The sequence below is a fragment of the Larus michahellis genome, chromosome 1, assembly GCF_964199755.1.
Source record: "Larus michahellis chromosome 1, bLarMic1.1, whole genome shotgun sequence".
NCBI classification, from domain to species: Eukaryota; Metazoa; Chordata; class Aves; order Charadriiformes; family Laridae; genus Larus; species Larus michahellis.
Genome location: NC_133896.1, coordinates 91,279,627 through 91,305,890, shown reverse-complemented (window position 1 = coordinate 91,305,890; position 26,264 = coordinate 91,279,627). Strand labels below are relative to the sequence as shown.

The window sequence follows — 26,264 nt, the reverse complement described above, 5'->3', positions numbered from 1 at the left end:
AGTGGTGGAATCATCATCCCTGGAGGTATTTAAAAGATGGATAGCCATAGTGCTTAGCAACATGGTTTAGTGATGGGTTTTGTCAGTGTTAGGTCCATGGCTGGACTCCATGATCTGAAAGGTCCCTTCCAACCTAGGCAATTCTACAATTCTGTGCACCTTGATAAACTCTTCTGGCCTTTTCAAAAGGAGGAAGAGGCTGCAAGCAGTAAGCAGCAGCCAAAAAGCTGTGCTGAGCATCTCCCACATGATCCAGAATGGGAAAGGGCCAAGGCAGAAGAGTAATTAGCAAGGTCTGTCCGCAGTCTCTCGGACCTGTAGAGGTCAACAAGCTTGGAAGTCGGAAGGGACCGATCAGCTCCCTCCAGTCTGCAGCCTCTCCGCGAGCTACAGAAGATATTAAAAAGACCTCTAGCCCTTCTTTAGAGACTTCTCCTTGTGCTCCACTGCTTCACTACGGTGTAACGAACCATGTGGTGGTAGTTCTACCAGAACCTGACAGCGCTATGAGCAGAACACCACCGTGACAACATTACTTCTGATCATGATCCACAGTGGGGTTAGTAAACACAGAGACAGTCTCGGGACATCGCACGCTTCACAAAAAAGCGCTGGCTTTGCTACCAGCAGCTGCCACCTCCCTTAACCCAGAGTGGCCCATTTCCCAGTACACTATGTCGCACTGAAGGCCCTTTCTGCTCAGAGCTGTCTCCATCCAGCAGCTGCCCCTGCTCATCCTCACTTCTGTTTATTGGTCCAGCTCCACACAGACCAAACAGGCTGAGAAAGGCTGGCCTTGCGCAGAGTCATCACCCCCCAGCCCTGCAGCGTTGCCAGCAGCATCTAAGCCTCACCAGAAACACACAGCTTATGTGTGTCCTGTGGCGCCAACCGTTTGTTAAAGCTCTTGGAGAGGGAGTGTCACACCAGCAGACCTAATCTTAATTCCTTCACGTCCTCACATTTTCCCTGAGGGGAGATTTTTCTGCCTGCTGTAACAGCATTTAAGATGACTCAAACGGAGCTATGAGGAAAGATGTCCCCAAAGGATGCAGTCAGGATACTTAGTTGCCTCACTGTTTCTCTCTAACAGGGAGCAAGGAGAAGTAGGAGGACAGAACCAAGGGACACCTCCCTCAGCAGCAGGGTCACCTCCCAGAAGGTCCCATGGTGGGTCTGACACCTGTTACGCCCTCAGACAGCTTTCAGTTCTTTGACCACAAGGCAGCACTTTCAAAAGCTCAGCTCCTTTCCTGGGGTAACGAAAGGAGGAGGAACCTAAGGAGAAGGAGAGCTGAGTGTTATTTTTCACCTCTGTTGGGAGAAACCAGTTTGACTCCAGCCACATTGGGAGCCCCAGTAAAAGCCAGCCCTGCACTGCAGTCTGACACACCGCATCCGTACTTCCCCTATTTGCCAGCTTCCTCCCAACTGAGAGGGGGCAGAAGCAGAACTATACCTAAACATATAAAGCGAAGAGATTAAACAGGTTTAGGAGTCACGCTTACTTTCATCCTCTCACACAAACCCAATTCCAGAAAGTTCTCCCAGCCCGGCCCAAAGTTATGAAGCTTCGAAGAGAGCAAAGTCCTATCAGCTATACGATCTGCAACGACCGGGGCTGGGGGAGGGGGGGACATTCAGAGCTACAAACTTCTCCCACATATGCTGGGCTTCGCCTCTGCGAGGGAGGGGGAGAGAAAAACTGCAAAAAGCTATGCAAACATATTTAAAACGTTCGGAAGTTCTACGACTCTGCCAGACTCGCGCCTTCACTTTCTCAGGGCGCTCCCAGCGAGACAAGAAGCTCATAAATTAAACAAATTTCACGCACAAAGAGCCCCACATTCCTCTCGCTCGAGCACATCTGGAAAAAAAGGCTCCATAGGTGTCCGGCTCATCCGTCCGCACACAAAAGAGAGCCTGTCCCGAGGAAAACCGGGCAACACCCCCCTCCCCTCTTCCCCACCGCTGGAGCGACGCGGGAGCGTTTAGCTGCCTCCATTTCACCGGCAGGGAAGAAAAATCCCCGCATCCAGACACGCACACACGAGCCAACCTCTCTTTTGCGGAAGGGCCAAACCCCCCTCCCCCCCCCCCCCCCAAAAAAAAAAACCCCACCACAAAACAAACCAAAAAACATAGGAGCCACGACCGTAAATCAATCCCAAAGAGCCCGAGAGAGTTTGCAGGAGGCGAGCAGCCCTCCCCGGCAGCAAGCCCGCACTCCCCGACCCGCTCAGCGCCGGCCCCGGGGCTTGCCGGACAAAAGCTGCTTTTTTTTTTTTTTTCCCCTAAACCAAGAGAAGAGACTCACCTTCGGAGAGGGGGAAATGCCGCCCCCGAGGCTGGGGTTTTGGGGGTGGGGGGGATGGCGGGGCTGAGCTCCTCTACCCCCGGCACAGCCGCCTTCCTGCCTGCCTCGGCCCGCCGGGAAAGGCAGCAGCAGATGAAAGGTGGCGGTGGCGGTGTGTGTGGGGGGGGAGCTGCTGAGTCCCGAACGCTTCCTACCAACTCGCGGAGAAAAAAAAAGAAAAAAAAAAAAAAAAAAAAGGCAAGAGGAAAAAAAAAAAAAAAAGCCTCGCCCAGGCAAAGTTGTTTGACCATAAAAGGAGAGAGGCTGCGCGAACAGCTGAGCTCACTCGCTGGGGAATGTGGCAATGAGGTAAGGGGAGGGAATGGAGGAGGAGGGGGGGTGGTGTGGAAAAGGCAGGCACCGCCGGGGGACGAGGCTGGCGGGGGTAGCCCCGGGCTCGCGTCGTGTCTGAGCCCCCTCCGTCTTTACGGAGGTGGGAGGGTTAATTTCTCTGCCTGCCAGGGATCGCGAAGAAGAAATGTTGGTTTTTTTTTTTTTTTGGGGGGGGTTCTCCCTCGCCCAGCGCCCACCCCGGGCCGGCCCGGCTGCCCCCGGTCCTCACCCAGCCCGGCTCCTGCCGCCTTTCCCAGCTCCAGAGCTGCCCCCCCCAGCCCTGACTCCGCTTCCAGTGTGTGAGCTGGGATTGAGGAAGATGTTCCGCAGCTCTGGTGAGTCAGGGTCCCTTCTGGCCTCTCGCTTCCACAAACCAGCTGCGAGAGCATCTGACTCACGCTCCCCCCCCCCCCCCCCCGTCTTCCAGAAATTAAAGCAAACGTCAGATGACTCCACCGCGCAGAAAAGCGACTTGTTCTCCTTGTGCTGGCTGCAAGGCAAACACTAAGCTGTTTCATATCAAACACTAGCCACTTGAATGGCTTTGTTGGGTTGCCTGTGCTGCACATCGGTTTTTATGTTTATCCCGGTGCTGGCTGGGGGTTCAGCCCCGCTCCAGAACAGGGACAGCCTGAGCCAACACAACAGAACGTACAGTTTTCAACCACAGTCTTTTCTTCTTCACCTTGCTCCTAAGCCTCTTGGGGAGAAGGGATACCAATAAAGACAGAATTCCTGTGCTTTGTGCAGTCATTGTACTTTGCCTTTGGAATTTGGCCTTAATACTGGGGTTAATACCCCTACTGTTAGAAATTTCCTGGAGAATTACTGTATTGTGTAATGCTCAGGAGATCTGGGGCTTGTCTGCTCCTGAGACTTACCTATTGACAAAGGTACCTTTCAGTACTGGTAATTTACTCACAGGTGGGTGAGTAAGCCACAAGCCACACCAGTTAGACTCCCAGCGTGCAGTAATGCAAAATGTTCCCATTAGAGAGCTATGCAAAGAGGTACATCAAGGCTCAAGAAATCCAATGTAAACAAATCTTTAATCTTACAAGCAAAGTTTGTGCAAAGAGTTAACATCTTTTATTTAAGTAGCTGATCCAGTTGGCAAAATTGGGCCCTCATTTTTTACATACCATATGAAAATGTCACCCATAGCAATGGGTAGAACTGAGCATCTCGCTCCTTACATAGATGCAACTGTTGAACTATTGATCTATAGCTGTGAATTATTTAGGGATATACAGCTCTTGTATGGATGCGAAATAATCCCAAAGTTACTGCCACTTTTGTAGGCATAGTATCAGCCCTGTTACCTTCCATGACTGATACACAAAGTAATTACACAGAGTAAGGAAGGTATCGCTGTGCTGTGTCTTCTAACACTGTCACTTTTCTAGTGCAGACAATCTTTTCCCCTCTTGTTCAGGTAAAGATGTCAGTTCTGAGCTACAAAGTTTTCATTGTGGAATCGCTAACCAAATTCTGGAACATCACAGCACACCTTACACCATCAGCTCCGACCTCTGCCACTGTTCCCTGGGCTAGCCCTGACTCCGGGGAAAACAAAGAACGTCTCGGACTGAGATTAAAAAAGTGCTGAGAGAATATGAAAAAAATCTGCTGCCTCATACTTTCTGGTCACATCTCTATAAATCCAGCTGCTTGCATGTTTCATTGTCTCACCAGGGTGGTGATGTTAAAAGCTCATGAAGGCAGATCAAGCAAAGTGGAAATAAGAAGGAAAAAAAAAAAAAGCAGAACCTCTTAGGCATTTTGTATTAAGTCCTCACTATGAGGAAACAAATAAGTGTTTAGCAGGCTGGACGTGTGAAAGCTAGAATTCTGAAATGGAAATACATCAGAATACACAGGGGGAAACTTTAATCTGATTTCGTGCTTGCCAGATAGTGGATTTAAAGTTTGTGCTTTTGTAATTGGAAATGAACTGACTTCCCTATGTTAGTTCTGATTCCTTTGGAAAGTAAATTAGAATCTCCTTATGCTAGGAGCCTTCCTTTGTGCAATTCTTTGCTTGGAAGAATAGACGTTTTTCTCCTGCAAATGGGAACTGGTGCCTTGAGATGTACACAGTTGTAGTCAGTCTCATTAGCTGAAGCAAAATGTCAGTCCTGAATAGGCATTTAGCTATCTGGGTAGAGAGATGGATCAGCAGGTTGTACTCGGCTTGTTGTGCCAGAAGACATGTGTTTGACCTTGTAGTTTCTAGAATTAGCAGCAGTCCTCTGCATAAATCACTTCAGCTGTCCCATGCCATGAAAAAAGGGATGTGGTATTTTGGAGTATGTTGTGTTGTGAATGGTTCTTTGCACCACGGGCGACATGACAGCCCACTACAAAGGAGATGATGGAGGGATTTAGAATGTGCAGTTCTAGCTGGGCGCTTCTTTGAGATGGGTGACAGGAAGCAAGCCCCGGTACTGGCCATCAAATCAAAGCTTAGAAATTCTTAGAGTTCAAGGAATCCACCTCAGAAAGACTTAAGTTTTCACAGAGACAGATGTAAAGAATCTCCACTGGTAATTCAGATGTGTAATGCAGTGAGTAAGTAAAGAATAATGCCATACAAGAAGGGATGTTGCAAATTCATGTACTGCACTGAAATGAGGAGTATGCTAGCCCTGGTTAGGTGCCTATAAAATGGAAATAAAAATAGATGTAAGAGAAGAAAAACAAGTCCTTGAATGCGAAAGGAAGGATTATTTGTGAGAACACTAACAGGAAATTAAACTTGTCGGGCAGAAAATCTTACCTAGATTCAAGGGGGATTGGGTAGCTGCAGATGGGAATCTTTGTGTTAACAACAGGTTTAAGGTTAGAGGAAAGCCATCTGGATGCTGGACAGGGTGCTTTAGTTGTGTTAATAATGTAAAACGTCTGCATCTGTATAATTTCCATCCATATCAACAGCTCAATTAGTGCCATTTTGTCTCAGCGTGAGTTGGTGAATAATTAGTAATGCCATGTAGGAGTCCATGTTTCTCCTAACCAATGAAAAGTTCTGACTCATATCTGTGTTGCACCTCTGATACTTCTTTAATCATATAACTTCTGATTAGTCTAACCACATTTTATTGATTAATGCTAAGCTGCTACTCATAAGCTTGCCCTGCCCTGTGTTAAATGCTATGTCTGGCCCTACTGGAAGAGTTGGGAATATATAATGGGTCGGCTTTGGTCCCCAGGCCAAGAGGTACAGGTGAGGTTAGGTCCACACAGTGTCCAGGACAGGGCCACCTGCAGTAAATGGTCCGCATCCATACGGACCAGTGGATGTAATGCCACCTGATAAGAACTCCCCTAGGATCTGTTGTGCCCCCACAGCGCAGCCCTCTCCTGGTGTGCTCCTTACTCCCTCCCTCATGCAGTATGTTATCCATGTGAAAGGCTACATCTGGCATAGGTTGACACCTGCTATGGCTGCTGCTCCCACTCATTGTGGAGGCCGTGACGTACACAGAGCTGTCTTTCTCCTGGCCAAAAAAGCAGCTCCAAGTTGGAGTGCTTCGGTCCCATTGTGGGACATGTGTTGACAGCTGGGTGCCAAACACAGAGAGCTGCACTGGGGATGGCAGAGCCTCCAAGTCCTTATGAGCCTTGTCATCCTCCTGCATCTGTGAAACTGTCACGCGGTCAGGAACACTATTTGCAAAGGTCATGAATTCTCCTGGAGAGACCAGCTGCCCAGGGCAGATAACTAGTGTCTTTCTGCTGCTTCCCTTCAAAACTGCTGTGCGAAGCACACTTTGGAAATGTCCCTCCCCAAGAAGGGGAGCTGTTTAGCAGCTACAGAGAGCCTTCGTGATCTCTGAAAAGTGTCGCTGCGGGTCTTCAGATCCCATCACAAAAATATTGCATGGCACACACACATTTGTACATACTTCAAAAGGCCGTTCTAGCCATACACATACGATTAGATTACCCTGACTAAAACACTAGAATAGGCCATAAGCTGTGAACAAAAAAAAAACCCAAACCCTTGCTGTGCCAGGAAACACTTTTTTAGTGAGGCAAATCAGCCATGTACAAATAAGACAAAGCAAAGGATCTCTGTGGTATGACCTCGGTCATGCCACCAATGTGATGGGACATCAGAGTGGCCAGGCAGCTAGGTGTGCAGGGGTCTGGGGTGGTGTCTGTCCAGGGAAGAAGCTCCGTTTTCAGCAGGGCTGGCAGGTCTTTCCTAGACCAGCCTATGGCAGGGGCTCCTGGGTGGGAGATGCAGCTCCCGGATGAGTTACCGCTGCTGTTTCCTTGTCTTCTGCCACCAAGATTTCCTGCTGAGCTGCTGCCTCCATCTGCTTCTCAGGGGTGGGTGGGGGGTGGTGGCAGCCCTGCAGCTCCATGGCTCCTGGGGTTGCTCACTGGCACACTTTCCCCCACGCTCCCCACATCTCCGGCTCACTGCTGCTGGGCTCTGCACCTGAGGGACAAGGGAAGCAAGTAGGCTGTCCCAGTGGATATATCTTCCTCCAGGTGGAACACGAGCAGTTCTGCAGCTCTGGAAAACTGTGAGCAGTCAGCCGAGGCCTGGAGAAGGCAGTGGGGTGCAGCTGAAGCAGGGATGGGTGACTGGGGCATGCCCATGTATGAGGCTGAGTATGGATGGCCGCCAGAACCCGTTCTGCTTGGGAAGCGGCCATTTCCACATTCCAAGGTACCCTTGCCATTTCCTCAACCGTATGCCCCACCCCTTGCCACCAGCAGGACAAGCGGTGACGTATTTGTCTGTTCTGTGCAAATATTGCTTGTCAGAACTTACTGCCAAAGAAACAGATCTGTCAGCCTGCTAATTAAAGAGTTCCTGTGTGTGGTGCAAGCCTCTTTCCACCCCCGAGTGCCATGCTCTTGTGGTGGAAGTCTCCTTTCTTCGCTTCATTATGTAGTGTAGTCTCGTAAGCATGGCACAAACAAGCCGTGCTCCTTCCTGCAAATTAGTGTAATCAAATAGATGTAGGCACTCGACAAAGCTGTGTGCACACCTTGTCACGCCCTGGGAGATTTTGGCAAAAAGTTCCAGGAATAATTTGAGTGTGTGTATATGCGTCAGGGGGAAGGTGTTGTGTCCTTGGAAAAGGGTTCTCCCCCCACATCCTCCCTATGACAAAGCTGAGAGGCAAAAGCAGGTTCCCAACAGCCTTGGTCTCATACTGAGCCTCTTCCTGCGTCATATGAGAATAAATTCTGTGGTGGCTTCTCAAGGAAGCATCTGGTGCAGCTGCTCAGTACTGCAGGGACAGAGATGCCGAGCTACAGTCTCAGTAACATTAACCTGGGACAGGATCCTGGTCACTCCAGTCCCCATGTGGACCCTTTCTACCCTAGTGTTGTTCTTTTCTTGCGTTCTTGCTTTCAGACAGCCAAATAAGCAGGGGCAGGCTTTGGAGACTGCTAATTCTCTATTTTGTAGCGTGCCTACAAAGATGTGCCGTGCATATGTGAGTACACTAGGAATACGTAAGAAGATTGCTCTGGTCAGGAAGAATGAAGCCTGGTATAGTCCACGCCTGCATTATCTATAGGGCGTGGATCCTGAAGCAAACTACCCTCTCCTTTAAGCCTCACAAAACCAAATAATTGGTTAACTCCAGATTGGAGTCCTGGCAAAACCTAGTATGTACACAGTGTAGACAATCAAGGAACCAAGGGCCCGGAGCAAACCAAACAGACAATATAAGCATATGATCCAACAGTTTGCTTTCAAAAAAATATTAGGCCAAATGTTATCTACAAACTGCACAGTAAAACACAATTTGAGTACAGCTTTAAAAGGTGCAGCCCCTCAAGCCCTGGCTTTATAAAAGGAAGAGGTGTGGAGCTACACAAAATGTTCTGCAGTTCCTATATTTGGTACATGTGGCTACTAGTATCTTTGCTGGTTAACTTACTGCCAGTATGAATAAGAGGATGACTACAGACCAGACAAAAACCTTTGACTGTTTCATGGGGTTGTCAGGATCATCAGCAGGGCCCTGCAGCAGAGCCAGTGTCCTTTCAGTGGCAGCTAGGACTCTGTGACAAGTGACAACTTGTGGGAGAGAGCTGGTCTTCAAGCAGAGTATGGATTTCAGTAGGCTGAAAAAGTAAGGTTGTGACAGGCCTTACTGAAAATTTGTGCTAAGTTCGTTCTGTGTCTAGCAAAGTGATCAACTACTGTATGAAAGCCACCGACTGTGGAGAACAGAGCAGTAGCAGTTACAGGCCGCCATTGCCAGCGCTTTGTAGCTACTCTAAGTGATATTGAGAGATCAGAAGCCACAGCTGTTGCTCAAAATGCAGGAGAGGTCATCAAAAAGTGTTCCATCTTGTCTTAATGAAGTCATTGGCAATTTGCACAGAGGTGTGCTGGGATGGCAGAGGCATGGCCTAATTTCTGGATCAGTTGTGTACCACTTTACACCAGTGCAAAGGGCTTTTCGTCTATTAACTGTGAACCATCCCTGCCTGTCAGTAGTAGACTTGTGGCCAAGGGCTAAGACATTGCGTTAAAGAACTCATCGGTGGATGTACATTTCTGGAGATGCATTTCCTCCAGTTGCCTTGATGAAGGTCAATATGATGACCATGTCTCCTAGGTACTTGGCAAACCTCCCGACCCTTTGTTCCCATGGCTCATGAAAAAAAAAGTTATCCAAAACACTTTGGTTTACATGTAAACAACTTTAGGTATGCCTTTGGCCAGTTGAAATCAACATGAAGATCATCTGTGTTCAGGCTTCATATAGAAATACACTTCTTCCCTGGGATTCTTGAGTCCCAGGTGATGTCTGTGACAGTGCTGGCTAAAAGTTGGGAGCAGCACGTAGTGAAAGACTCCTGGAAACTAAACCAGCAGAATCTCATCAGGCTGCTAATGAAAATAAGGTGGGTCAGATTATGGGAAAGCCCTGTTCAAACCATTTTCTGCAGAGTGACTGATGGTTTCAGAGACAGTGTTAGACTTGGTGCTGCCAGAAGAAATAAATGGGATTTTTACAAAGCTATTTCTGTAGATCAGTGTTGCTTTTCTTGGGCCTCCCATCAACAGCTTTCTTCCCAACACCTTGGTACATAGTGTTCAATGTAATGAAAAGAATTGCTTGGCCCTACCAGCAATAATCCTTTTGCTTCCAGTTTGTTTGGCCTGTGGCCGTGGTCTCCAAAACTGTGTCCTCCTAAGCTAGTCATCAAGCCTCTATCTTAAAACTATAAAACAAAAATGAGATTTGATAAAAAAGAAAAGATATGCTTATATTGAAAACATGGTTTTGAAGCAAAACAGAGAAGATTGTGGATTTGTGGAAGGGTGCGGTAAATTTAAAACAGTGCAAGAACCGTGTATTGTATCCAAACAATGTATAGGCAGGCAGTGCATGATGACATAACTACAGCATCCTCAGATGTAACGCCCTGAAAGGGAAGGAGCCTTCGTAGTTAGTTCCAGACAACCACTTGCTTTGGGACACACCGGACAGCCTGCATTTCTCCAATGCAGTAAAATGGCTCCAGTTTTTTCCTGATCCAAAAAAAGAGGAGATCTGCATAGATAGAGGTCCAAATTTGAACGTACATATGGGATACTGTCTTTATCCATTCCTCCTAAGTTTCAAAAGGAGGCATTCCACAGGGGCTGGACTACACACTGCAAATAAATCGTCTTGAGGAATGGCACAGAGAAGGGTAGAGGGTATGGGTCGGTACTGAGAGGAATGCTTTGAAGAATAGGGATGAATGTGTGGTCTGGTTGATGCTGTTCATTGCCTCTGTCTCCTCAGACTTGATATCACTGCAGACAGGTCTCAGCCCTTGCGTGCCAAAAGCTTAAATTCAACTTAATGAATTAGCTTGCAGTTAAGATTAGAGGGATGCTGCGTTGTAGACTCTCTTTGACTCTTCCATGGTCCATATTCTCAGGCTCCTGGCTTGGCTTTGAATGACTCCCTCATTAGATTAATAATTCATTTTGTCTTTCAGCTTACACTGATGAGATGCCTACAGTATGCTGCATCCTGTCTGCTTTGCTCTCTTACCAGACTATACCAGAGTCTTAGAGTCTCCATTTGTGTTTGCTCTTGACTCGAAAATTGTTGTTCTCTGAATCCCTGCACCTCCAAGCTAGGAACGGAATTTCAAGTTATGTAGTTGGTGACCTGTGCCTGAAGGATTCCATTCTCCTAAACATAGCAATTGTTTATCTGATTTGAGGGACCATGAGACCAGAACTCTTCTCATCTACAGTTGTTTCAACTCTTTATTCCAGCTGGCAGTAAACTGAGGAAGTAGTAGTAAATGTGAAAGTGTGATAGATGTTCTCTTCCCTACTGCAGATTAAAACCAACTTTGGGGAGACAGAAAGGAAGAGAAGCCTTCTGTGAGAGCAGAGAAAAGCTAAGATCCCCCAAAATGCAGAAGATGTGCTCTTGCATTAACAGCACCCTATGTTTCAGGGCCTACTACACATGAGAGTGAGAGAATTGGGAAACTTTTTGAAACATCGTGATGGCTGATCATAGTAGTATACTGTGAAAAAAGCTCATATATTGAATCAATGTCTTGATTCCATTTAAAATTGCTTTTCTGTCAAAAACATGGATAGTACAGGGTTGGCTGAAGATTAAAGATGCTGCGTAAGGACAAGCCACTGTCCATCAGGTTGGACAGGGCTTCGAGCAACCTGATCTAGCGAAAGATGGCAGGGCGGTGTTGGCCTAGGTGATCTTTAAAGGTCCCTTCCAACCCAAACAATTCTATGAAAAAGTACTTGCAGGCATTAAAAACACGAGAGATTCACTGCAGGGGTACCCAACAGCAGTTGCTGGCCAGTCACAAACTCAACCCAGTTTAAGAAAAAACAGCATGACTGTCTGCCAGCACAGAAGCACAGCACTGTTTAAGAAAGCCCTGGCCAGCAGGCATTCTCACCTGATGATTGCTTTGTTCCAAGGCAGTAACAGTCCTTTATAGGTGTGGGAAGTGACAGGGTTGCTGGACCAGTTGCTGCCCAGACTGGTGGGTATTGTCTTTCCTGTACATGGACTTCAGGTCTTTTGCCTTAGCCCAGTACCAATACATAAGCCTCCATATATAAACAGTAAACATTCCAGGAGTTTCTGGTGGCCATCTCTTGAATTGCATTGGTGCCACAAGAACTGGGAAGTCTGGGGGTTTCTTTCAAGGATCAGCTGTGATCACAGTGGGTTTGAGGACAGGATGCTGTCCTTTCCTGGCCTGCTTCTGGTAGGGGATGCCTCCTGGACAGAAGCACCTGAGGGTATCGTCAGGATGTCAAGGTTTGCAAGACAATAAGAAGAAAAGGTAGCGAGGCAGCCTCTTCTGAGATCCTGTTCCTCAAATTTCATTAGAGAACACAGGAAGAAGCAAGGCCCAGCGGTGCTTATTAAGGAGGTTGTCAGCAGGTGATAACATTTGAGTTCAGAAGACTTGGAAACACAGATGGGAATGGAAAGGTCACCTCCAAATAAGCACACAGGCAAGCATTCTGGATCCCACCATATTCCGTATGGAATGCAGCACAGTACAGCAGGTAGATGTATTCAGATCCTCCAGAAAACAGCAGCAGGCCTGACTTGATTCCAAAAATAGTTTGAGTCAATGTTTATTTGCCAGAGCCTACTCACAGCAGCTGTGTGCTCTGTGTTATATGGCAGAGGGTACTTGCTGGAGATCTTTTAAATACGAGGGCCATTCTGTCAGTGCATGAGTGAACAGTTTAAGTCGATATTTTGCTTCTGGATACATTATGCTATCATTATTCCAGACATAAGAATTTGGCAGTGAGGTCAGAATCACTAGCTTTTTAAATGTAAGTATTCAGACTTGATTTTAAGCTTTTGTGTATTTTGGTATGTTTTTATTAAGATTTGCATAACTCCAAACTCATAATGCAAAAAAACCCACCTTATTTTTAAAAGAGTTAGTATCTACAGTTTCTGCAAGCTTCTAGTCCCCCATCTCCAATATATCAAAGGGAGAGTGAAGAGATGACAACTGATATTTTGTAAGGCTAAAAATATTGTGCCTTTTTACATAACACTGGGAATTTAAAAAGCACATTAACTGCTCGCAGATTATTTTTAAAAATGCAGTTTGAGCAACATCACTAGATTCAACTGACATTTAGGAGAAGTAGCTTCTGTATGTTTCACTGTTTGGAAAGCAGACATTCAGGAGAGAATGAAGTGAATGGTTTTAAAAAAGCAAAATAAGACTCAGACTGCATCAAAGATGCCTGCACCCTATTTATGTGATGAGTGGTGTCTGTTTCCCTAGTGCATACCGCGTACCCTTTTTGACCCTCCAAAGCAACCTCCTCAGACCTCTCCTCTTGGCACTACCTACCTGATGGTGAGGAACTCGCTCATCTTCCCACCTCATGTGCCACTGGAAAAGCCCCAGGCCATGGTAGAAGGAACCAGAATTTCAGAGCATGGCTTAGTCTACCGCCTGTCTCATTCCACGTCAGCAGGCATTTACTCGCTTCAGGCACAAGGTAAGGACACACGAGGATGCAGAATAGGTTTATGAAAGATGCTCACCAGAATGGTGCTGCTGAGTGGGTGAAGTTTGTGACAGATGAAGCAGGCTAGGCTTGCTAATTCTTTGATACTGAGCTGCAGTTCCAGAGAGCCGTGGTTCAAGTGGAAGGTGATGCCTGATCACGTGCAGTAGGTCAGTGTGCTACAAAGGCATCAGCGAAATGCTAACAGAACAAACTGCACCACCACAGTTCCAGATGGTAAATTCCTTTTCTATGTCTTCTCTAAAGTCTAGAAACGGGGACTGTATGAAAGATGAGATCTTATTATATATATATATAGAACAGAACATGACACTTCTGCATCACTCTGGATAAAAATCAAACATGGAGATGCTGAGAGAATATTACACTTGCTAAAAGTCAGCAATGTTGTTCTGAAAAACCATGAAGGTACAAATCCTTCAGAAAAACTAATGGAAGGCAAATATCAAGAGAAGGTGAGAAAAGAATGGCAAACACTGAGCATTGAACATTTATGTGTGTACCAATACAGCAAACCCGTGTGTTATAAAGAAAGGTGATTGTATTTTAAGAGAATACTGCCAAATAAGCGAGGTCACACAACTGGGATCTTGCAGCAAAGTGGGTATGGGAGCACTGTCTTAGATTACAGCTAGCCCCCTGCTCGCCTGCTCTTTATGTGTTGGGATGACATACCTCTCCACTGTAGAAATTCTTAAAATTTGATCCATAAATATATATTTTTTAAAAAAAATTCAACCTGTGTTGAAATGAGTGTGTTTTTAAGGTATCTGTCTAACATCGAAGTATTTCATACCTCTGAGTAAGATTGTCCATTTGGGACGCTCCATCAGTGTTCAGTTTCCAAAGGATGATGCCAGGACATCCAAAGTGTGTGTCCCTACTTTGGCAGGACAGGCCTATTTGAGAACTCACTGTGCACTGTAAGGGGAAGAATAATCTTTTGGTGCTCACCATTACCTGTCTTCAGCAATATGGGACAAAATATCGAAGACGATTTTTTGATAAATACATTATTGAGGGGGTAGATTGATTAGTTCCATCTCAGCAGTGAACTGATGTGCTCTCATGAAAGTTTTTGTGACCTGTAGGTGCAGGCAGAACAAGATGACTTTTGCTCGGATGTGAGTGTAGGTAAGCATGAGCTTATATCACACATGTAATGCAAACATATCCTACGTCTATACCTCCACCTATAGTCCCTTCTAATCTTCAGTTGATTCACACAGCCTCAAATATTTTCCCAGCTTGAAAGGACTCAGCCTTCCACTTATGTCAGATAAGTTACACCGCTTTCGGGATCTGAACCACATTGGCGCTGCTTTTTTCATTCTTTGAACCTCACAAAAAGCCTTTCTGTTTGTCTCCTGCACCGAAGGAGCTCTGAGCAAGAAAGAAGAACTGTATGAGTCATTTTGGTATCTCATTTACTATCAGTCCACATGAAAATCCTATCAGTAGCTAATACAGCTTGATGTAGAATTAACTCTTGTGGCATCTACTCCATTACTTCTATGAAGCAATTACAGAGATCTCTGCCAGAAGCAGCATTTACTGGGGGATCCATACTGCCAGTGGCAGGAGGCCAGCAGAGAAGCATATTGGAGCAACAGTCCCCGGAGGACGATTCCTGCTTCTATAGATCTGATACAGATACTATTTTTGTAAACATCTCCTACTCATGAACTTCACAGGCCTCTGTATATTTTCCACAGCTGAAGACACATCTTGCAAGAAGCACGTAGGAAGTTTCTCTGTGTCTTTCTGTGACAGTAATTGGTCAGGCCACAGGATTTTATATAAGAATTTTTAAAAGGACTAGAGAAGGAGAGGGTGGTGAACAATAATTTTTCAGAGCGTTTTCATGGGAGGATAGACCTGTTTGCCAGCGAGACCTCTGGGGACAGGAACTGATCTTAGGGTGAATGATAGACAGAAGGAAGACATTTTAAGTTATTTGGGGGTCGGCAACATTTACTTGAAAGAGAAACATTAGGTGGCAAGACTTATATTGGTAATTTTTTTCACTTTAACTGGTTTAAATGGCAGCTAAGGGAGGGAGACAACAGGGGCGCATTACCTACTGTGATATAATCTGCATCCCTGATAAGTAATTGATGAAAAGCATAAATTTACTAAGCAGGTAGGCCAGTGACAATATCTCTGTGTGTTAGAAGCAGTACTTCTTAGGAAGAAGCTGTTTCAGTATTTATAATTTATAAGATCTTTATATAAAGCTATAGGGAACATCTGGAAAAAATACGTTTAATAGATTCATCAGTGGCTTATAGAAAAGACAAACAATGCTGAACAGGCATCTCTTAAAAAGCAAACTGTTAACAATTTACAGTGTAAGCCTGTCTTCAGGGTTACGATGGAGGTGCCTCAGTGTGGATTTGGAACAAGTTGTTAAAAATCAGAGCTTGTTCTGAAACTGCTTTGCTCTGTGCTATTACCAGCCCCTTGATGGGGCACGAAGTCACTATCTCTAGCTTTGCTGGAAGATGGAGAGGGACTCTTTATCAGGGAGTGTAATGATAGGATGAGGGGTAACGGTTTCAAACTGAAAGAGGGGAGATTTAGATTAGATATTAGGAAAAAATTCTTTACTTTGAGGATGGTGAGACACTGGAACAGGTTGCCCAGGGAAGCTGTGGATGCCCCATCCCTGGAGGTGTTCAAGGCCAGGCTGGATGGGGCTTTGAGCAGCCTGGTCTAGTGGGAGGTGTCCCTGCCCATGGCAGGGGGGTTGGAACTGGGTGATCTTTAAGGTCCCTTCCAGCCCAAACCATTCTGTGATTCTATGATTCTGTAAGTATCTTTTCTTCCCTCACCCATCCCTGATCAGACCCTCTGCCTGTGTGCAGGGGGTGGGGGGAAAGAGACTGCTGGAGGCGTGGATCCTCCTCTGTTCCCAACTCACCTTGGCATTCAACCCCAAAAGCAGGTAGTACTCATCTAGGAGCATGTGCTTAATGAGTTGATTACGGCATCTCAGTCCATTTCTCTGTTGCATTCATGGCAAAGCTGCAGAAGTGGGGGAGGAAAAAGGTCAAGGGAGCTTTATGTTGCCCTTCCACCTGCAGCATCCTTGACCCCATTTGGGCAGCCCTGAAGCTCTGCTCTGCAAACAGAAGTTCCTAACGGCAGTGACCTGCAGCCCATGACAGCTCTTCCCACTCTTTTGCCCAGCAGGCATCTCTACAACAAAGTCTGTGGAGGAGGAGGTCTACAGCTCTACAATAAACAGAGGGGCGCATAATTTCACCCCTCATACAAATAATTTAGGAGGCTACAAGTGGCTCTCTCCTATTGCTCCTTCCGAGATACCCAGCTGGGTAAAGAATCTATCCATGTTTCTCTCTCTAGATACTTAAACGTCTCCATCTCCTAACCCTGTATGAAAACTTAAATTTACAAACACTTTTCAGACCAGCACTTCTATAGGCACTGTACAAAACGTGTTTTGTACACAATTTCCTACATGAAATTATACCCTTATTGTTTAAGAAAGTCCCTGCAATGCTCAAGAGAAAATATTCAGAGCCTGTCAGAAAGTCTATTTCAAAGAAAACATAACGATTTATGTTTTGTCATTTACCTCTTGTTCCTTGCAGCAGCAGTGGGAATACTGTTGCTCAGGAAAAGCAAGGACAGAAACTGTGGGGGACAGTTAGATTTGTTCTCTGTTTTAGTCCCTTGTTAAAAGATTCAGTCCTGTCACTTTCCCTCCTACGTGATAATTCTCATGAAATTATATATTTCTTCAGAATGTACAATAGCTACTGTTTTCTTATGCTACCGCATGATAAGTGTTGTATTTTAACCAAATTTAGGAGGTAAAAGTTAGGTATTGGCTTATTAAAACCCAGAAATTGCTCACTGATGATGAGCTCCCTGTTGCATGGAAGGTACTGGAGGGAAGAGCCAGGCAGCTGTGTGAAAACTGGTAGCTGATAGTCCGACAAAGTCTTCCCTGCTTCTAATGAGAATGGAATTTACTTTAAATATGTAGATGTATGTACACAAGGTCCAAAATGAATAAATGTATGAGTAAGAACCAAAAGGTGGTGAAGAGTCTATTCATTGATTAAATCGACTACGTTAAAAATGGCGCACAGAGCATGGCTGTAGGTGCCAAGACAGGCAGCGCTTCCAGCAGCTAAGTGATATTGATTCCAAATAAAAAATAAAAAAAAAAATAAAAAAAAAAAAGAGAGAGCTTGTGGCACCAGGACATGCGAGACAGCCACGAGACGGGCCAATAGTTCTGTGGAGTGAATGAATGGACGCTTGGGTCTAATCCTCCTCTTTTCCAGTTCTCTTTCTCTGCTGTGCATGCCCGATGCCTCACAGCGGCACGGATGCCTGCCAGATCCCTCACTAAAGCAGCAGCAGACAAACCCATCAAGAACTGGAAAGCTGCTTTTCAGGCAGGGCAGGTGCTAGGACTTGCTCACCTACCTGTGGAATCACCCCCCTGAGGCAGGAGTCAGAAGAGACTGATGGAGGTGATACTGTAGCTTAATGAAAGGAAAGCCAAATGTGCGCTTGCTAGGACCTGCAGCAGGACTCTGAGCTCGAGACAAAGTGACAGACAAGCTAAAGCATCGCGCAGGGGGGAATAAAGTAAGAAGAGTCAATGTGACTTACCCGAAACCTTCACTGAAGAGGAAACCAGAGCAGAGATCACTTAAAGTGCAGAAAGGAGGTTCACAGAGGAACACTTTTAGATTGGGTGGGTGGGTGAGGGGGAGAGGGGGATTAAAATGAAACCAGAGTCTCTCTGAACAGAGGAAAAGGAATTGCCCACAGCTGTGTTGGTAATACATCTTCTCAGGCTAGGATGAGGTGCAAGTGCTGTTTGGTGGGCTTTGCGGTGAAGCTCCTGAGGACAGCTGTCCTGCTCAATCTGTCTACATCAAACTGTGGGTGGCAGCAGTTGGCTGGGCAGCCACTAACTTACAAAACATTTATCTGAGACAGGCCTTGTATTATCTTAATAATACCACTCTTCCCATTCCAATTGGCTTTTGTTTCCCCTTTCCTCGCATATAGACATGGAAGTCAATACGGATCCGCTTTTCAGAGATGCTGAAACACCTTTGGTTAACGTAAAGTTTCCAGCAGATCTATGGTTTCACGTCATTTTTACAATCTAGGTTTCAGGGGTGCAGACGCATCAGTAAACATACCTTTAGTGAGTCATTCAAAAAGACTAGATGAAAACCGATAGGTTTGGAAATATATGGGGGAAGGAGGAGGGAAAAAATTCTAGCTGCGGAAAAACTTCATCCTCAGTGGGAGTCCAATGTGCTGTATCCAGTGATAAGCATTAGAGCACCAGAAGAGACTCTCATTGGCCTCAGGCACCCAGACAGGAGGAGGCTACTATGATCTCTTACACGTCAGCAGTGTCATGTTCACCACGCTCAGTAAATCTTCAATACCACGAAGATGGAAAAAGATAGAATAGCTGCTTATGTTCAGACATTGCTATCTATTTTTTTTTCTTCTGCCCATGTCCTTCCTATATAAATTTTCGTTTGTAAACTGACTGTGTGGAAGCAGACTTCCTGCTTATTGTTTCAGAGGCTCAGGCAAAATGTGGCAAATATGTTCTGTGAAGTTCTTTTTTTTTTTTTTAAATTTTGTTTTCTTCCTTAGGCTGACTGCAAGTTGTGAATAGGAAAACAAATAAACTTACCTATTCCCCATTACTGCTGTTAATCGGGGCTGCTCAGCTGTCTTGAGTGACTTCTCAGCAAGGCAGGCAGAAACTGAATTTTCCAGGCCCAAGGATGAGAACAAAATGGCTCATTGGGGACCAGCAAAATTCAATTTGCTGTTACTAGAGACTGGTGGAAGGAAGCTGGTGAGATCGGTGAGGCTTTCGGGGTGAAGGAAAGCACAAAGGGATGGAGAGAAATCACGAGCATTTCCGAGAGCGAAGGTGGAAGGCGCAGATCGGGGGAGAGCCCGCGGTGCCGGGGAAGCAGGCCAGGAGGACGCCGCCTGTTGCTGCTGCTGGCAGGTGAGGCAGAATTTGGGCTGTCTGAAGGCGGCGGACCTAACAGCATCTCCTCCACCTGCAGAGATCCCTCCTCGCTGCCATGTTAGCGGGGACGACGCGGGAAGGGCCTCGGAGCATCCTCCGCGGGGCTGAGCTTGCTTCCTTCACCCTTTCGCAGGGCGACGGGGAGAGGGCAGCGCCCCACACCCGCAGGAAGCCCCAGCTCCCCGGGGGCGCTCCGGGAAGGGCCGAACAGACAGGGGGACCCACCGCCCTCCCGGCCCAGCCAGCCGCCGGGGCCGCGCCGCCCGCCCCTCGGCGGCTCCCGCAGTCCCCGCAGGGCTGCGGCCGGCTTCGGGCCGCTCCGCGGGGGCCGGGCCGCTCCGGTTCCGCCGGCAGCGAGAGGGAGGGAGGGAGCGCTCCGGGCCCTCCCGGGGGAGGCGGCCGGGCTGCCGCTAGGGGGGCTGCCGGTAATTGAGTCGGGTCGGCAAGTGTAGTTACCGGGAAACCAACCGCCCGCCCCGCCGCCGCCTGCTTCCCTCCCTCCCGCCGCCGCACCCCTGCACCGCACCCCTCGCTTCTTCTTCCGGGGACGCTCCCGCTCCCCTCGTCCCCACCTGCTCGCCCCCCGGCCTGCGGCGCCGCCCGCCGCTCACCTGTACCGGCCCCCGCCCAGCTCCGCTCCCCGCGGCGGGCGGGCGTTCCGCACCCTCCGCCCCGCCCCGCCCGCACCTGTCCGCCGGGCGGGCGGGCTGGCTCTCGCCTACCGCCCCGGTCCCGCCGCTCCCCGAGGGCGGACGGAACGGCCCGGCCCGGCCCGGCCCGGCCCTGCCTCCCCGGGCCGCGGAGGCCGGCAGCCAATCGGAGCGGCGCTGCCGGGCCGGAGCTGTTTACCCAATCTCAGCCCGCCTCCCCGTCGGGGAGCCGGCGAAGGGGGGAGCGGGCGGAGGGGCGCGGGAGTAGCGGCGGGGGGTGTGTGTGTCGCGGGGGGGGGGGGGGTGTACGGCGGAGGCAGGGACGCGGCGGCGGCGGGGAGGGGAGCCGCAAGGGGAGCGGAACAAAGCGCGAAGGCGCGGCGAGGGGCAGATGACAGCCCGGCCCGCCGGCTCCCCTCCCGCCTGCCTCGCCCCGGCGGGGGCACCCCGCGCTCGTACCTGACCATGACCCCGCGCCGGTCCCGGCTGGGCCACCCCGGCGTTTCCCGCTGAAGGGACCGGACCGGCTCCTTTTTTTTCTTTTTTCTTTTTTTTTTTTTTTTTTTTATCTTTCCCCCCACCTCCCCCGCTCCTTTCCTCCTCCGCCTCCTCGCTGCTGAGGCTGCCGCCTCTCCCCGGAGCCCCTGCCGGAGTGATGGGCTGCATCGGATCCCGCACTGTGGGTAAGGCGTTGGCGGGGGACGGCGCCAGGGGATGCTGGGGCAGTCGCGGCCCCCCCCCCGCCCGGGGAAATGACACGACGGCCTTCCCCCCCTCCCACCCGCCCCAACTCCGGGCACGGTCGCCCCTCGCAGCCCCCACCCCCAATCCGGCTGCCCAGGGCCCGGTGCAGCGCCATTAGCTGCCTGCGACCGTTCCTCACCTCCCCCTGCCCCGGTCCCCCGTGGCGCGGCGCGGCGGGGCGGGCAGCGCGGAGCCCCCGGAGCCGCTGGCCTAGGTGCTGGCGGCGGGGACCCGGCGGGGGTGTGGGGGGAGCGGGGCTGGGGGGCATGCCCGGGGCTGGGGGGAGGGCGGGGGGACACGCACACACGTCTCCCCGTGTCACGCGTGGCGGAAGGTCGCGGAACATGTGGGTCAGTGCGGTGGCTCCGGAGCGGGGGGTGGTGGTGGTGGGGAGTGGGTGCGGGGCGTGCCTCCCCAAAGCGGGATCTGGCGGCCGGCGGCTGCCTCCTCTGCTCGGCAGCGGTTTTATTGTTATCCCAGAATACATAACATTGCATGATCCGCACGTCTTCTCCTCTCCCTCCTTCTCCCCCCCCCCCCCCCCCCCCGCTACGTAAGACTTCAATGGAGAACAAGCAAACCAAACTGAATCCCTTCCCTCTGGCAGAGCCATCGCGAGGGGGGGACACGGTGGGAGGAATCGCATCTTTCCACCAAGCCACGCACATTTTACAGCAGAGGATCCCCAGCCTGTAGGCTCTGTAACCTAGCTCTCCCCTCCTACACACATGCGGATACCGAGAGATCCCTTGATCCCTAGGCGCAGGTCTCTACAGGTAAAAACAGCATCCTGTGGCACACTTTCCTCCCCGCAGGAAAATTGCTTTCTGTGCAAACCACATGTACAGACATCAGTTACATGGGGACGTGTCATTCAAGCCACCAAAACAATCTCTGGGAGAAAAACACGGCTCATCTGGTGGTACATGTCTCTCTCCCAAGCCTTTCCACAAAGCACCCAGGCACTGTGACGCCAGTGGGAAAAGGAAACCTCTGAGGGCAAGGGAGTTGGCCCACCCCCCCAGAATAAACCTGAGGGACGGTGTCAAAGCCTGGTGCTGTGACACTTATTGGCTCCATGGGAAAGCCCTCTGTGAGCGCTTCCAGGGAACCATCTACTCCCGCAGCAGCAAACTTCAGACTACAGACTCCAGTTTCTACTTTGGGATTTATTTCCCACATCTAGTCTGTGTCTCTTATCAGTCTCAAATGTCCTCATGACCTAAAGAAATCTCTTACATCTTCTGTAATGTCCATATGACAAAGATCACTGCAATATCTCCCTTAAGATTCTTCTAGGCTTACCTGGGTCTGTGTCTCTATAGCATATCAAAACATGTATTGCCTCCCTCTCCTGCCTTTCCCATATCCTCCACACATACGCACTGGCAAGGGCATTATTATCCTGTTAGCTGGCAATTTATCTATACCCCTTTTATCGACGTGTGTCTGAACTAGCAGCGTTAATTCTTGGCCCCTCTTCCCCACGACACTGTTCAAATAAAGAACAAACACACATCTGGTAACATCCACTCTCCACAGCAAAATGCGGTTAAGCTGTCATACTTAACCACACAGGTGTTTGTTCCTGTGCATGGCAGCGTTTTTATGATCTGTGACCTGCAATCTGTGTTACAAAAAAGCCCTGTATAACTGAACTATTGCAAATATCATTCTCATCTGTATATAAAAGAATATATATATTTTATATATATATATTTATAAATGTCATGTGGATACGTGGGCATAGATGAAAATACAGAAGAGCATCTGTGCATTAAAATGATGGTGGGATAGTGATCATTGAAAATTCACTTTGTCTGCAGATTGCACTTCTTAAATGTAGACCTTAATGGTACAGACAGTGGACTTTCCATACTGTAGTGACTTTTCGTTTATGCAACATATGCTTATTCTAGATGGTGAGAGCACAGTGGACATTAGGGACTTATTTATGTGGTTAACTGGGGAATTCTTCTTGACCTTGTGTTATGGAGGTGTGTGTTACGGGCATTGCACAACTGTGACTCTAATCTCTAGGGGAGTCAGATACGAATGTAGTAATAGTGCCTGATGCCTGCTTCATGTGAAACTTTTACACTGTTTTGCTTCAGTAGGGGCTTCATCTGTTTCGAGTCCAAGAGGTTGGAGTGGGCGAAGGTGGGATCCTTGAGTTTTGCTTGTACTCCTCCACCTAAGGAGGCTTGTTCAGAACAAGTCTTATGTGGCAGCTTAGATTTTTCACTCCAGCCTTCCTGGAGTTATTGGGAGGATTCTTCAGACCTATTTCGGGAAATCAGTGCTTTAACATGCTAGATCTGAGCTCTAGGATGTGGTTGGGAACTAACACCCTAGCATGAGAGAGGTTTGTGTTCTTGCTGTATAGTGCTATCTGGTTAGATTTTTGCAGAGTGAGTTCAATATACAGGCTCTGTATTGCCTTTTCAAGACCAGGTGGGTCCTAGAGACAGAAGACGATGGATGGTACGCTTGTATTGGTTTTACCTTGGAATTTGCCTGTGTCAGATTTTGAACTCAGAATTTGGGAGGCTTTGATTAGTGGTAGAAAGCTTATAATCAGTCACATTTAGTTTGTTCACCACACAAGGGCCAGTGCAGGATTGTGCCCTGAGCTTGCTCCGGGCCTTTTTCCATTCCAGTTTTAAGCAAGCCACATGATTTCTCCATCTCCCGCAGGGACATTTTACTATGATCTAGTTAGATGTCAGAGTTTGCACATGTTTAGTGATGTGCAACTTTACGTTTTCTTTCCTAAATATGAGTTATCTGGTTATTTCTTCCTGGGGAAAAGTAATTGAGAGGGTCATAACAGAGCAGCTCCATATGTGTAAAATTGAAATGGAGTCATATAACATCTTTCAGCCTTATAGAGGACACCAGAAATCACAATGGCGATGATCAGATTAGGATTTCCTAGGGTATGAAAAAAGCTGAAACATGATCTTAAAAGGCTAAACTGATACCCAATCACCTTCTCCACAGATGCACCTACTCACACCTCAATGTCATATGTGTGCGTTGTGTTACGGGGCGTGATAGCAATTGTACAATGAGCATCGCAGCTGGCTTCTGCCTCCGATAATAGCTACAAGTCAGGTCTGTATAGTGGGGATAATTACCCCATCAGAGCTCCCAGAGAGCTGCCTAGTGACTCTCATCATAGCTGGGGCTCAATCGCACTGAATGTAAAGGAGGTTTTTACTGAGGCTGCTGGACAGTTAATGCCGCAAAAATTCAGCTGGGAACTTGTGGAAATTTAAGTGCCAACTCAATGCGAAGATCAGCTTGATTACTGTCAGTAACTGAATTAGCCAAATTTAAGATTTCAGGCCTGCATAGATGTCTGAATGCATTGCAAGTGTACCTTTGACCACAGCTTAGACATCTCCTAATATTGGCTGTTCTGACTAGTGTGACAAGATCTCTCTTAATTCCTTGAATGGATTTAAATGAATAGAAAGCTCAAGCCTATTAAGCTCAAGATTGCTCTCTGTTTTTTACGGTGATGTCTCTGATTTCTCTCATGTCTTTGCACAGAAGCCTGCAGCAAACATGTTTTGTGAAGTGACATAAAATGGTGGAAAAGTATTCCAAGAAATTAAAAACTAATAACACTTTTGCAGTGCGGGGGAAGAGGAACTAGAGATGCTCACACCGGATATCAGGAAAAACCTTCTGATCATGAGGAGTGTCAGGCATTGGAAGTGGTTTCCCAGAGAGGTTGTGTAGTGTTATTTGAGATTTTCAAGACCAGACTGGATAAAGCCTTGAGTAACCTGGTCTAATCTCATAGCTGACTCTGCTTTGAGCAGGAGTTTGGACCTCAAGAGGTGCCTTCCAACCTGAATTATCCTGCGATCCGGTGCTTAATATCTAAAGCCTGGAATGGTTGCCTTTCGGAGTCAGGTTAGACCCGTTGCTTTAGTTCTGCCAGAGGACCCCAGGTCTTCTACATGGCATTAGTACACTCCTATACCTTCCCCCCCCATCACCACATTCCTTTAACTACTGAGAGCACCATGTCCCACAAACTCCCTCACCATAATAACCCCAGCTTGTCAGCTGAAGTCCTCCCCGTGTTTTTTTGGTCTGGCAATTTTGCAGGAAACAGCTCAAGTGGTGGCTGGTTTAGCCTCATGCACAGAATATCAGTCGCTGGCCACGCAGAATGCAAAAGGCAGTGCTTTTCATTTGTCAGTCTCTGGGTCAAATCTGACCAGCCAAAGCTGGCTAACAGGCTTGCTGGACTCCCCTCTACGAGAACGGTCAGTGTCCTGTCGGAGAGAGGAGCGCATACTTTCTACGTTGCTTTCTCACTGGATGTGCTATACTAAGTGTAAATGAGCAGCATCCACAGTGGGAGAAATGGAGCCAAAGGCCACCCACTTCCCATCCAGCTGCTTTAGCAGAGTGGGAGGAGGATAGGAGACTGACAGGAGAGGAGGTAAGCAGCGTGAGCAATTGGTGAACATCCCCTTCACTTTTTTTCTCCTTACTCACCCCCCCCAAGATCCGAAGGTGTGTGGAGTGAGATCTGGTATGGCAAGTGTAGTCTATGCACTCGGAGTGTGAAAAAGTGAGAGATCCAGCCTGCGTACATACATCATATCAAGGGGTCCAGTGTCCAGTTCCTCCTTCCTTCATCTTCAACATATAAGCGAGTCAGTGCAAAGAAATAGAGAGAGAGAGAGAAGCCCAGGAGAGGAGATGGTAATGCAGAAGGAAACTGAGTGATGGCATTAAGGATATATTCATTTAGTTGCATGCATACAGGTGGAGGGGGAGGTTTCTACACACAAAACTCTGTGTAGAAACCTCCACTTTAGAGGCAATGTGGGTAAAATAGTGGGAATACATGAAGAAGGGCATCCGGGTAGCTTGTTCCTCTCTTGCCTGGGAGAGAGACAAGCTGAACAGAGGGACAAAGGGACACCTTTCCTTCCAGATCAGACTGCTTTGTGCTTGGTCTCAATTCATTACTCCTACTTCTTCTCAGTCTGGCCTTTCTTTCGAGTGGTTCTCAATCTGATCTCTTTAAAAAAATCAGCCAAAGAGCTCTGGGATAAGAACTGATTTCTGCCAGTAAGGATCTGAACAGAGTCTCTCTCCCAGACCTAGCAGCCAGTTGTCATGAAGTGTGTACAAACCGATCATCTGTGACACCCCTCTCTCCCCAGGGTTGCTGAAGTCGGCTAGTGGTTTGGAAGTTGTTCTGGGGAGATGGCTAACAAATAGCGTGATTGCATAAGCCTAGCTTTGTACGGAAACCGTACTAAAAAACATGCAAAATAAGTCTGTCAGCAACAGTCATTAGTATAAGAACACACTCTTCGGCATGTTGATGATTGACCCAAGACTTTTTTTTTTATTATTGTTATTGGGTTTTTTTAGTGGACAACACAACAGATGTGATTTTGAGGAACAGAACTGAAGGACAGCATACTGACTTTGTGAACTCTTATGGGCAGTAATATGAGAGAATTATGAGAGAAATTACAAAGGAGCTGATGGGAAAATGGAAGTAATGAGTAGTATTTCATTGGCATGATGGAGCTG

The 26,264-nt window shown here is 47.9% G+C and overlaps 2 protein-coding genes across 13 annotated transcripts in view; one reads left to right on the top strand and one right to left on the bottom strand.

Moving 5' to 3' along the window:
* ZYX (zyxin) overlaps nt 1–19,962 on the bottom strand; it is a 30,153-nt gene extending 10,191 nt beyond the window's left edge. For 2 of the 7 annotated variants that reach the window (XM_074591786.1, XM_074591834.1), the window contains exon 1: nt 2,919–3,053. The gene's annotated coding sequence lies outside the window, so the exon portion shown is untranslated. Of the gene's footprint in view, nt 1–2,317; nt 2,524–2,918; nt 3,054–18,942; nt 18,961–19,904 lie in introns of those variants that run through there. The other 5 variants (XM_074591844.1, XM_074591796.1, XM_074591806.1 and 2 more) reach the window with 5 other exon arrangements.
* FAM131B (family with sequence similarity 131 member B) overlaps nt 19,069–26,264 on the top strand; it is a 34,551-nt gene continuing 27,355 nt past the window's right edge. The window contains exon 1 of one of the 6 annotated variants that reach the window (XM_074591914.1): nt 19,069–19,269. Coding sequence is in view for 2 of the 6 variants with exons in the window: in XM_074591874.1 (XP_074447975.1) it covers nt 20,599–20,626 (28 nt within the window). In the remaining 4 variants the exon portion in view is untranslated. Of the gene's footprint in view, nt 19,270–20,182; nt 20,627–21,434; nt 21,464–26,264 lie in introns of those variants that run through there. The other 5 variants (XM_074591888.1, XM_074591874.1, XM_074591906.1 and 2 more) reach the window with 5 other exon arrangements.